The 13,807-nt window shown below is 44.2% G+C and overlaps 1 protein-coding gene across 1 annotated transcript in view; it reads left to right on the top strand.

Moving 5' to 3' along the window:
• The window catches only part of SNTN (sentan, cilia apical structure protein), a 105,538-nt gene extending 93,812 nt beyond the window's left edge, over nt 1-11,726 (top strand). Inside the window, exon 4 of the mRNA XM_069646225.1 lies at nt 10,431-11,726. Within this exon, the coding sequence (XP_069502326.1) occupies nt 10,431-10,589 (159 nt within the window). The 3' untranslated portion in view covers nt 10,590-11,726. The remainder of the gene's footprint in view (nt 1-10,430) is intronic.
• The last annotated feature ends 2,081 nt before the right edge of the window (nt 11,727-13,807 follow it).

Genomic DNA, 13,807 nt, shown 5'->3' with positions numbered 1-13,807 from the left:
ACTGTTGTAGTGTCTTCTTCACACGTGGGCGGCCTCCAGAGTTTTCATCATGTGTCCTGCTTACTGTCCCATCATCATTTTCAGTATTGTCACTTAAATCACATTAAGCTGTTGATGCCAGTCAACACTGCCTGTCAATACACATGTGTATGGTCAGCCTTTTGATACCATGCTAGGCATCCCTGATTTTGTACTTGGGTGGAGGGGTGCTTGGCTTGTAGATATGCTACACATTGAATGCACAGTGCACGTGATGCCTGAATTTGACCTTGCACTGCCTTCACATTTCCTGACACACACCATGGAGTCCTTCTACATGTAGGTAGTGAGTGGCGTACACATTTTCTGCACTGCATAGACCCACTTCCATGGAAACTGCCACCTTTCAACAGGTCTGATCACAGAAACAATTCAAAGTTGACCCAGCATGCATGCCAGGTTATATGTTGTGTGTCACATGTCTGCCTGATGTGTTTGTTGTCGGTGTGTGTGTTGTGTGCCTCTGACATGTGTAGTGACCTCTTTTCTCTCTATTTTTCAGGTGATGACGCAATGGAGGCGGAGGATGGTGTTGTCATGCCAGACACAGGATTGTTAACACTACATCAACCCGGCACAAGTGGGGGTCGTGGGGTGGTAGGCCACAAAAACCCCCAAGTGCTACAGTCCATCTTGTCTCTGGCTGCCTATGAGTCCAGCCTTGATGACGACTCTGACGTCCAATGTCGAGTTGGATGAGCATCAAGTCCATGTGTCAGGGGTGAGTGATTCTGATGTGGACACTCCTCTGTCCGCGACACCTGCACTGAGGGATCAGATAGTCTTGGTTCGTCCGCCCGTGGTGGATCGGGACGCAGGGTCACCCTCCACACCAGTCACTGATGTGCCTGGGACATCACGTTGATGGGGGCATGTAGTCGTGCAGCCGTGGGCGGTGCCAACACAGTGAGGACACCCGGTCCTTGGGTCCCGCAGGGGTCAAGCCCAGCAACGCGGTTGCCGCGCCAAACCGCAGTATACTGAGTGGGAGCAAGTCATGACTGCCAATTCAGAACGGCAGGGGGCAGCAATGGAGAACATCGCTGAGAGTATAGTGCGTGTGGCCCGATCTGTGCTCCCCCCTGCTAGGCAGGTGCTTCTCCTGCGGAACCGACTCACCACTTCCCGACGACAGAGGAGATCTCCCTGCCGGAGAGTCTCTTCCCCTGACTGGTGGGAACAACCAGTCCCCTTTGCTTTTTCTTCTCAGGGCGCAGTGGTCGAATTGCCCGTGCAGAGCACCTCGGCAACCGGATAGCCACTACCCCTGTACCGCGACCAAAAGGTGGTGCCTTGTGACGGAGCACTCCGCGGCTGGTCTCTTCCCTGGTGGTGCACCGGACTTCACTTTTCTTCGACGACGAGATCATCTCTACTCTTGGCAAAGACCCGACGTGCATCCACCACCAGGAACAACTGCCCCCGCCGGAGCTGTCTCTCCACAAACAAGGTACCGTGTCCGCCTGGCTTCCCTTTCGATCGGTTCAAGTGAGGTGTCTTAATCCTCTCCTTTCCTTGGGTCGCCTCCAAGCTTTCTCACGTATTGTTCTGAACTGGTCCAATCTGCCGATAACAATTTGCTAGAAAGACTCGAACACATTTCCACTAGAGACTTTTTGGGACATATCGCCTTGCCTCTCTCCGAGTGGGCCTGGCCTCTGAACTTTATGATCTATTGTGGTTCGTGCCTTCTTGCCTTGCATTTTTCCCGTGAAGTATTGAACTGTGTTGATTTCGTAACCTGCTTATTTTCTTTCTCTCCCGTCCTAACTAATATTAGAGTGCCATCTAGGTTGAGGCATACACCTCTGTCTGCAAATAAGTGATGCTGGTAGAACCTAGACTTGTCGAAATATTGTTAGAGGGATTGATCGTTTCTTCTTCGTAGAGTAATTGTGATTGAAGTGTTTGCCGTGATAGTGCCATAGTGTTTTCCATAGATGTTCCGTTATAAATAAATAACTTAATATCTTTACACTGAGTCTCGTTACGTGTTTGCTTGTCTTACTGTGAAGAATTGCCCTATATTGTATACTCCACATACTGCTTAACTCTTCTTGAGGGAAGTCTGACTGCTCAGCCACAGCTACCAATTGAATCTGTGTGGTACAGACTGCTACCAAGTGGGTTTACTGCCAAACACCTGTAGTCCTAAATCTTTTGCAGTGGTCCCAGAGGGAACTGCACAGGTTTCCGCCTAACAACACGTTTGTTGGTGCCCACATGCACATGTGTGCACAAGCAGTGGCACAGGGATTGCAGACCTACATTCTAGAACTGCTGACGTGTTCCAAGGAACTCCAGGCAAGGTGAGCAGCACAGGGGGGCCACAACACAGCATACCTTGCACCAGGCCAGTTGCACATGCAGGCTTAGTAACAGCACTGAGGGTGAGCTTGGACGAATATTGGTGTTGAAGCACACAATACAGCTCAGATGTGTTGGTGGACTGATGGCCGTTGATTGTAAGGTTGTCTGGGGCACCTGCAGGGGCAGTGGCACATATCCTCCGGTACACCAAGGTCCATTGAGGCACTTGTATCAACCATGTAGCCTTCCGAGACATGGAAAGGGGCAGCTCACATGGACATACAGCAAGGGACATACTCGGGTGCAGTGCATTTCATTTCCATGTACATTTTGAAACATGCACTGCCTACTTTGTTTTGGTCATGGTGGAACACGACTTGTTCTGAAGTCATGCCTTGTTATATGAGTCTGTCTGCTTACCCAGGGAACATTGCATGTTGTGTGAATTGTGACACATTGGTGTTCCATTTGCCACGCACCCACCGGCGGCTGACTTACTGCATTGACTGTGTATGACCCATCACAGGGGTAATGTTACATATGGGTACGAAGCATCTACACCAGATTGTCTGTTTGTAGAGTAGTTTGTTGCTATGGGGCATATTTGGTGGTGTGTTTTTGTGTTATGGGCACGCACAGATTATTAACTGTGGCTCTCTTTGCAGCACTGAAGTGCTCCTGTAACCGGACCTGAGAGTGCGAAGGCAGGAGGCCAGCACTCAAAACCAGAGCTAAGTGTCTTGTTGTTTTTCTTTCAAACTGCTCTGCATAGGCTTGCTGTGGGTGCACTAATGCATGGATGAATGTGTAATTCAATTTGGTATGTTTTTTTCCCCTAATCACCCGGAGTCCTATCCAATTTCAAACCCTGTACCCTCTATCCGGTGTTCCTGCTTCCCGTACCTATCCAACCAACGTTCCCTAACCCTCTTTCCCCACTGGGGTTGTGGATGCCTGTGTAAGCCCCAAACCTGCAGGCGCCAAAACCCTAGAGGGGGTGGTTAAGCCTGGACTACAGAAGGCCATGACAATGATATCCAAGTTTGTTCGGATTGTGTATGTGTTCATGCAGCTAGTACATTTTCGTGCATTCCCTACTTTCATGTGTCATTCCTCCTCCCCTCTCCTGCCACTCATTCCAGTTATCCAGTGTGCCAACACCTGTCCCGACTGCATATCCTTGACCCTCCTTCCCCACCAGGGTCTCAGAGGCCTGTGTGAGTTTGACCTTGCAGGCACCCGGGCCACGGTGGGGGTGGTTGGTTCTTGCCACTCCTGCGCCTGTACATGGGACCTGTGACAGTACACATCCGTTCATGGTGCATCATTCTATGTTATGTACTACACATGGTTCACATCCTGTTGTGACATTGTTTTACTGTGCTACCTTGGTTGTTACATCATTGTGGTAGTACTTGGCCTTTGTGAGGTACTGCTACGTCAAGTCATCTACTGGAGGATGTTCTGGTTCGTTTTTCTTGCTTGCATTTTGTGATTCTGCAAATGAGTGTGGACTCTGAGGGTGCAGGCACCTTTTTACACACAAGGTGGGAGATGGTGACGAAGGGGAAGGGTGATCCTGTGGCCAGGTGAAATTGAGGGTTGAAGGCTCCATGACCCAGGTGCAGTTGTTCAGTGGGTCATGGTCATTTGTGAGGGAGGGGGGTGTTTTGTTGTTGATAGTTGCCTTGCCCTGCACTGTGATGGGAATCCTGACATTGTAACTGTGGTATCCTATGTACATGTTGGGTTCTGCTGATCAATGCCTGTTCATGTGTTGTGTTTACCTTTCAGGTGTGAGGGGATAGTTGTGGTTTGACATGCTGGGGTGTACACATGGTGAATGTTCACATGTGATGTGTAGAGGACACTGATGGTCACTTGATTGCACATGCATATGTTGAGTGCATGTCCTTACTGACCCACACACTTGCACTATTATGCACTACATGTACAACCACCCTTGGATATCCACGTGTACACTCTGTTTGCCTTCCGGTGCCCACTGTGTACCTGCAGCACATGTTCTGTGACCAATTATGGATCCTGTACATGCCTAATTTGCTGTTTGATGTGGTTTGTCGCTTAGATGTGATGCTCAGGTTGTGCATCACACACAATAGCTGTTCACTGTGCTGTGCGCTGAGCAGTGTGTTGCAGGAGTTGGACACAGCACATAGAAGCTGAAGTGTTGATTTTGCAATGCACAATGTGCATGTAGACAGGCATTTATTGTTATGTTACGTCTACAACTTTTGTAATGCATTTGGGAATGACTTATTTTGGGTGGGAGGTTGTTGGTCAGTCATTTCATCTGATTCCATGTCAGGCATCATTGTCTGATGCCACTGTACATTTTTGACATGGCAATGTGTACCTTATTGGTACTGTGTTTGTGTATGGCTATTGCTTGCCATGTCATGTTGTGGTTTGGGAGGGTTTGAGTGACATAACAGTGATGGTCATGGCCTGTTTTGCAGGTGTGTGTGATTCACACCTTGCATGTCAGGGTCAGCCGCTTCTTGAAGCAACTAGCTGGGGGTAGATCTCTCTCCGCGGCAGGGGCCTCCCTCTGGAACAGCCTTCCTGCCTCCCTGGAACTTGAGGAGAACCATCTCCGGTTCCGGAAGCACCTCAAGACCTTCCTCTTTGCTTCTGCGCTCTCTCTCCCTCTCCCTTGCTAAATTCTTCACTGAAACTGCACTGGATCTGCAACTGGGCCACTCTCACCGACCTCGGTCCCTGGCCCAGCCACTCTCCACTTGCACTGCCTCCCTGGCAACCCCTGCACTGCGGGACTGTCTCTCTATCCCTACAGCCCCCCCTTCCCAGCACTTGTCTGCACTTACCTTTGCAGTTGCCACCAGCTGGCCTATTAATTTGTTTTTTATTCTACTTACCCTGTACTGCACTCCCCCGCTCCCCTTCCCCTTGCACTTTTCCCTTCCCCCTACCCCTGCACTTGCGCAATCTAAATGACACCTGGCCTAGTAGTATCGTTGTCTGTCTTCCCTTGTTCCCCCCTCCCTGCCTCGTCGCACCTTGAAACACTTGTGTATAGGCACGTTACAAATGCCATATCATGTCATGTCATATGTCATATGTGTGCCTTTTGGTCACACAGGATAGATTGTGTTTAAGTAGCTAGGGATGCAGACAATGTGGCACTTCCATGGCAACTATCTCAGGGTGGTAAGGTTGTGACAGTTGACTTCTCTTTGTCATCATCAATTGTCACCTTGTATGTGCCAGTCATGTGTGCACTCCGCAGGGGTGGGAGTTTAGGTGAAAAATGTGGCCACAAGCTGGGTCCGGGCTTCCTCGCCAGGTGCCCTGTCCCCTCCCATGGGCAGTGCCTGTGCCTGTGGTTGGGGATGTGGGGGCACCACCATGTCCACCCGTACGCCCTGCCGTGTTGCAACATTGTGCAGCACACATGCTGCCACAATGATCCTGCACACTACTGGGGGTGCATAGAGTAGCTGCCCGCCAGAGCGGTCAAGGGAGTGGAAACGTGACTTGAGCACTACGAATGTGCGCTCCACTATGGCCCTGGTTGCAATATGGGCAGCGTTGTATCTTACCTGGGGTGGTGTGGTGGGGTTCCGGATTGGCGTCATCATGTGGTTGCTCAGAGGGTAGGCACTGTCCCCTGGGGAGGTGTAAATGGTTGTGATTATTGGGGTTTGTGTATTTGTGTGTGTGTGTGTGTGTGACATGCAGGCATGTGCAAGGGCATTTGTACTCACCTAGAAGCCAGGTGTCGCCATGCTGCCCAGCTTCCAGGGCCCGGCTCAGGGCGGACATTCTGTATATGAAACTGTCATGGGTGGAGCCAGGGTAGTTTGCATAGACAGAGGTGATGATTCCCTTTGCATCGCATACCACCTGTACATTGATGGAATGCCAGTGCTTGCGGTTTCAGTAGATGTGCTCAGTGGCCCTAGGTGGACGTAGGGCCACATGGGTGCAATCTATGGCACCGAGCACTTTGGGGAAGTGTGCCACCCTGTAAAAATCCAGGACAACGGACTGCCTTTCTGCGGGTGTTCTGGGCATGTATATGTGCCTGCGGACTGAGGGGCGCGCTGTCATGATTGCCAGTACCTGGTGTAGGCAGCGTGACTGTGTGGCCTGTGAGACCCCCCCCACTATGGCAGTAGTCCACTGAAATGACCCAGTGGCCAAGAAATGCAGGACATTGAGCACCTTCTCCAAGGGGCTCAATGCTTGGGAGCAAAGGGTGGGGGATGTAAGGTCATCTTCCCACTCCCTGACCAGGTCTAGGATGATATGGGGTGGAAACCTATACCTGCCGTAGACCTGGTCGCCAGGCATCCCAAAAAGGCTTGTCCGTGGTGCGAAAATGCATGCCCTGGCTATTCTCCTCCTCCTGCGGTGTCCCACGATCAGTGCTGCGACAAATGGGGCATTCATCGTAGCTGTATATACGTGTTTGTTGTTTGCATGCACTTTTATACTGTGCGCGGGGACGCTTCCGCCTGCCTTCGTGTGGCGGATGGGTTGACGCCTGTCTGCGTCTTTTGCCGTGCGCGGGTTTCCCGTATTCAAATCCATGAATACGGATTGTTTGCGTGCGTGTGGGCGTTCCGTGTAGTTCCCTGCAGTACTTCCCCAGTTACGCCTTCTTTTTCACGCGTTATTCCCCATTCCGCGTGTTACGCCCACTGTTCCGCCCACTTTGGTTGTGTGCGGCGCACTATGTGTGCTTTTGCTGTGCGCGTAGCGCACGCCGTGTGTGCCCGCGTGCGCCATGGCAGGATTTGGCGCACGGACAGTGGGAAACACGCGCAGCGTCTTCCTTGAATCGCACCCGTGCGCGTGCGCTGGGTTTCTCACGCTTGCACCACCTTGCGCCTGCTTGCGCTGGGATTTTCGGCGCACGTTTGCTCCATTAATCGACCCCCAAATGTCATTTGCTTTGTGTCTTCCAATAAAACACAAATATGTATACCTTATTTTGCTTATGAAGAATGTTCTTTTTTTCTTTTCTTTTCCCAAAAGTCAAATAAAACTACAATATTTCTATGTTCATATAAAACCTATGTTTCACATATTGTAAACCCAAGTATTCTTTAAGGTTGTATACTAATTGACCTTTTCATAATTGACCTCGGGAGAATTGACCTAATTTAGAAGGTCAATTAGGACATATATGTTGCCGAAACCCCCCGCAACCCCACACCCAATCCAAAACCACCCGCGACCTCCCACCCTACCCCCTTATATTATTTATAATCCAAAACAACCCAATACATATATACAATAACTAAAATAATATAAAGGTCAATTGTGCAGAAGGTCAATTAGGACCATTATAATAAGGTCAATTGTGCAGAAGGTAAATTGTAAAAGGTCAATTTGGGTAATACCTTCTTTAACATTAACAAATCGTACAGCTTAGACCTCAGAGCTACTCACGCACTGTTGTGCTATGTCTTATTTGACATATTATTTGTATGTGTTCATGTGGAACTAGCTCAGCTTTAGCCAGCTATTCACAATTCTAGTAGCAATTGGGGAATTCTTTCTGTACTTAGCTCCGATTACATCAACATGTTTCTTTTGAAAGGTTGCTATAGGAAATTCCTCAAGATGTGAAATATCGAAAACAGATTTCCATCGAATGGCTCACATATGTTGTGATGTGTGGTGGAGGTTTTAGAAGGTTCCCCCACCAATTTTCGTTTGTTTTGTGTATTACCAATGAAATGTAGTGAGCAATTCTAATGCATCAGAATAGATTTTTGGCGGAAGCTACTAATCAGCTGAAAGTGTAGATTGCTTTTGTATTCCCTTTTCTGTACTATTCACACATGTCCCTCCCCTGAATTGATCTCTTGGGAACTCATTTCAACATCAGGTGTAGCATAATTCTAGTGTGTAAAAGTCATGCATAAGTGTTTTACACAGTAGACTTAGGTTAGACCTCATTTCCATTCATTTGTAAGGCAGAGAGGAGGGGTGGATCGAAAGTTACTAATCCCCTCCTCATTCCGCTCCGGCATAAAATATGCCCTAGCATTTGTCCAGCATGTATTTTCTTTCTGGAGCAAATTCTACGGATTCTTATGGAATCCACCAGTGTTTAATATCAGAAAAAATAGGCGTTTTCCATAGAAATCCATTGTAAACGCTGCCTTCCAATGCGTAAATGGCAGGCAGCATTTACTCATTTTGCATGACATAGTGCAAAATGGTGGCGAACAAGTATGGCAGCTTTTCAACTTTCATTTTGCACTCCGGTGAGCAAAAGTAGAATATTATGTGGATGGGACCTGGTTACACAAAGGTGTAAATGTTACCGGTCCCGTCTGTGTAATTTTAGCAGAACTTAAAAATGATCTCATAAGTGTTTCTATGCTTTTGGTAGGACTACAATGTAGGGTCAGAATGTGCTGTGTGTGATCCTGGCAGGCCTTAGATTGGAACTGGACCCACAAGCAAAATGTACCTTTTTGATGTGAAGCTCAAATCACTCAAGCAGACAGTAATGGGTTGTGAGGTATGAAAAGGTATATAAAGGCAATGCAGAGAATCCCAGTTTGAAAGTATTAGAGCAAGATCCCCTGGAATCATACATTCAATATAAAATGTTCTCACCCTAAATAGTGTTATTTAAAATAGCAATACTAGATTATATAATTTACAACCATTATTTAAATTGTGTTTTATTACAAGATGTCATCATTTAAAAGAAATTGTACTCTACATGCACATATACAAAAATATAACATCAACCCCTGCTATGCATATATCCACATTTGACAGTTATGCATAAACAATTATCAAAATTAATTCACAGCCGTTAATTTGTGACATTATTTCTTTCGACCTCTGTTCCACAATATTTACATTTTGAATTAATTCATAAACAACTTTACAGCCCATTCATCAGTTCCCTTATACCCTCTTATTTAACTAATTACCATCTGCATTTGTTCCTCTTTATTAATTATTTAATATGTAAATAGAAGTTTGTTTCAAAGCTCCTGAAAAAAGAAAGAATCATGTTGAGCTTGTAAATGTACAATATGTATAGGTTGTGCAATGGAATCTTGTTGCGTTTTGAAATGATTACACTGCTATAGACACATTACAAATATCTAATTACGAGAATTAAATGCTATCACAAAGACAATGATCCCCGTGAAAGTAGCAGGGAAGACACAAGCACGCACCTATCGTTCAAGCAGCTGGGCAAAACCTTTGGCAATAACCCATTGAAATGGCAAGCAAAGATGAACATTGCGAATACAGGTTGAAAGATGATTTGGGAGGGACGCCATACAATGCCACTTCACGGTGATCTCTGACACCCAGTTACATAGTAAGGGTGTAAACGGAATTCATGCGAGCACTAATGAAAAAGATCAACAGGAGACATATTAAAAATATAATTCAGCATTTCATACTACAGACACCAAATGAAAAGTAAGCCAATATGGCCATGGTACAAGTGCTGTGAGGATGGTGACTTGCAGGCCTGAGAGTTCACTGTGTCGGTCACAGACAGAGAGACATGTGATTCCGAGACTGTTCTGAAATTCTGAGTGGACTTGTGAAATTGTACCTTCGATTATTGACACCTCACTACCTCTCAAAGGCACATCTTTACACAAAGTAAGTATTACTGGTAGTCAAAGGAAGTAAAGCAGTTATTTTCTGCTGTTGGAATGAATGAGTTAACATAAAGCATTGTTGGACGCTTAAATCGCAATGTTTCTGAACTGATGATTGATGTACTGCTTTTGTTCTTAATTGTGTTTGTTCTCTTATACCATTTACCCTTCTAAGCACTGGACTGGGGATAAAACCCATGTTGCACAGCTTTCGGCTTACATTGTTGTTCTAAGCAACTGGGGATATATCAGAAGGAACTGTTTCAGCTTGTTGCTTGCTATATGTGTTGTTGTAGTGGTATTGTAGTGGATGTAATTCCTGCTCCTTATTTTATTAGAGTTCATAGTGAAATCGAATCAAATCGTTAAATCAAATAGTATGCAAACAATTATGTTTCTGTCTAGATACATTGAATAACAATCTATTAATTCACACAGGGTCAAGAAACCAAACCAAAGTACAAGGAACTGATTACGGACCTCAAAGAAGATAAAGACAGCAAGATAGATTTTGAAGATTTCATGGTTGTTTTGCTAAGTTTTGGTGTTATGTCTGATCTTTTCTACGAGATCAAGAAAGTGAAAAATACAAAATGATTGAATAATGTCATTGAAGAAAATGTTCTACTAAGTTGCATTCAAGAAATATATATAATTATGGATGCTGTATGTCTAACTATTGACAAAGGTTTACATATGTCATGTGACCAAAGTAACGTAGTTTGCACAATGTACTTGCAATAGCACTTTTTCTATGGACCATTTGAAACACATACGTTTGAGTGTCTGATTATGTTTCCTTTGTGGAGAAGTGCGCATTCCCATAAATTCCATTCTTACAAAGGGGGCCATTTCAATGTCAATGTTCTTTTGGATGTGTCATTAAAATTGACAGCCAAATAATATATCATTTAAAAACCATGGCATTGCTTACTTGCAAAATTGAGCATACTACTTCATCAACTCAGCAGCACCATATAATAAATACCAGGCTATCTTGTGAAACTGTAAAAAACTAATTTAAGCGCATCATGTGAAATCCTAAATAACATTGTTCATTAAAAAGGTCCATATTTTCTCCCACTTACCTCACATTTTCTAGACCTGAAGTTGTATGAATAATGATGTGGTCCTGGAACATGTTGGGAGTGCAGTAGATTGAGATTCAAAAAAACATGGAGCAATGTTAAGTAGCAACCGTGTTTTCACATAATCAAGACAAAAGTACTTCCTTGTGGGGTTGAGACGTGTTGTTCATTTTGTAAAATGCCAATGTGAGAACAACAGGAGGAGTGGCTCATTGCTTGGTACTTCTACGAGAGGATTGCAGATGACAGTGAGACTTGACAACATCTTTGACAGAAAACTAGTTGCATGCATCAAAAAGGAATGTTGTTAATCTCTGAAGAACTTCTTAGGACTTCAATGTGACCACCATCAGAGTTCTTTCGGGTTTAATACTAGTAGTTAAAAACCTGAGACAATTTTGCACAAGCATTTCCTCTATGAAACTGGGGGCATGATTATCTATGGACCAATTCTATTGTCACCTCAGTAAACTAGAATCACAGCTCCAGTAAATCAAAATACCTATAGAAGGAGGGGCTACCGCTTAGACTAATTTTGTCTGTTTAATAATTGTGAATAACTGTGTATTGTGAGATTATTATTTGCTATTGTTGGATTATTAATTGGAATTGTTTGCTAAAAGTTTTAATAAAGTAAAATTGCAGAAAAAAAATAACTATAGAATCACGATCAATTTAAGTTTTTCTTCACTTTAAAATTATCACTGCTCTCAAAGGGAAATAAACTATCAACAACTGTGAAATCATACGCAATTAAATGTTCAGAAAACATATTAGAATATATAGTTACAACTCGGAAACGTTTCTCTAAACGGCCATTTGCATTAGTGAGTGTTACAACATAAATTGTTCCCTAAGTATACTATTTGGGCCTGATACGTTTTATAACGGCGCAGTCCCATAGACAAATGTTCTGTGAATAAGACCCCTTATTTCACATCGTATATGTTATTTTACTCTTTTCCGAGTGTGGAATATTTCATTTTAATCCCTTGTCCCTATTTTTCAGAGTGTATACATCAATTTTGTTTTTATAGGCACCGGAAACCGTGAAACAGTTTTAAAGATTCCTCAGCAAACTTAAGGCCTGTTGTTGATAACTGTGTGCAACTTGCAATCGCGCTGCCTGATAGAATATGTTTGAGATGAGTAATAATTACACTTCAGCTATGACATCAAACTGTCTGCTGCTTGAGCCAGCATGGAGCAGAATTCCAGCTTTCAATCTGAATTTATTCCAGCAGCACATAGCAAAATTCCACCCACCTGTCACTGCAAATGTATTAAATCTGTGCCAAGTTTTTCAGATTCCTTGCTTTTAACACAGTTTTCTATGACACTTACAGCAATTAATTGACTGGAAACTGCTTATGGTACAATATTTATTTTGTGCACTCCTGGGTGTGAACACATGTGAGCAAGTATTGATGTATTTATTAATGTATTTTATTAAATAGTTTGAACCATTTTTCTGCAACACATTAGAAGCTGCATATCATGTTTTAAAAAAAAAATCCAAACAGATTATTAATTGATTATATGGACTTGAAGGTGGAATATCTCTTACATTAGCAAGAAGTCAGGTATTGAAGAGAATTACAGTGTGTAGCTATGCATTATAAGGAATTACATACCCCCTACCGTATGTAAAAAGGATATTGCAAGTCACCTCAGAATTCTGTGACCTCATAAAGGAACTTGGCTTGCAGACTCACAGATTTGGTCATGAAACTGCTTCTTGATTTGCAATATCCTTTTAACCTATAATAGTAGGTTCTTTGTCCCATATATTATCAGCTTTTGGGAGAAGGGTTTGGCATTTTAACACATAAAGTTGTACTATATTGCAGAATTTACAAAGGCTTAAAAGGTTCAAACGGTGCCAGACAAAGTTTGTTCAAACTCATTCATACACTGGATTTGGCAATGCATCCAGTTGAACTGGCTTTCATACTTAGCACAGATGCATAATAAGTGACTTTAAATAATGCATAACTACTCAAGGTTTATGCACAACAGTACTGCCAGCGTATCAAAGTCTTCAAAGTCAAATCGCTGGAGGCAATATAAATCTCCATATTGCTCCATCTTCCTAGAGTCAGACGCCCTGCATACCTAAAGACAAGGTAAGCAGAAAAAGAAAACATTAATGATGTGTTCTCTTAAAGTTTATTTATAAAACATTAACGGAGAGAACTAAGAGAATGTTCTTACACTGTAAGGACTGTTTACAATCTTAGTTTAAAATGTCATATTATTATACATTCATCCTGAATTGCAGTGCCTGATTACTTTCTTCAACATAATTAGTATTCTATAAATTCAACCACAAATGAACTTTCAATGATGGCCCCTAGTGTTTATGCTAATCCCCATTTAAAAAGCATTTCTATGACTCAGGGCCTCAATACGAGAATCACGGTAAAAATGCAGTCATTACCGGCATGGTGTTATTAGCGCGTCCGTGTTCCCTCGACACCCCAAATAGCGGCTGATTATGAGACCGCGAGCATGCGCAATCGCCCATGCCAGTAATGGCTGCACTGCCATGCCGCTAAAAATACCGTAATACCGGACCCGGAAGTAACATCATCGCTCCGGATCGGGAAATGCACCGGCGGCCATCTCAAAAAACACAATCCATTACAATCCCCCTAACACAGCACTGCTACAGAATGGAGAGCATGCCCAATCAAGCTACAATGTCCAAAGCTACTCGGAAGTCCA

Source organism: Ambystoma mexicanum, chromosome 2p (assembly GCF_040938575.1).
Source record: "Ambystoma mexicanum isolate Mex_15411 chromosome 2p, UKY_AmexF1_1, whole genome shotgun sequence".
In the NCBI taxonomy this organism is placed as follows: Eukaryota; Metazoa; Chordata; class Amphibia; order Caudata; family Ambystomatidae; genus Ambystoma; species Ambystoma mexicanum.
Note: the sequence above shows the minus strand (reverse complement) of the source record. Positions and strands in the feature narration are given on the sequence as shown.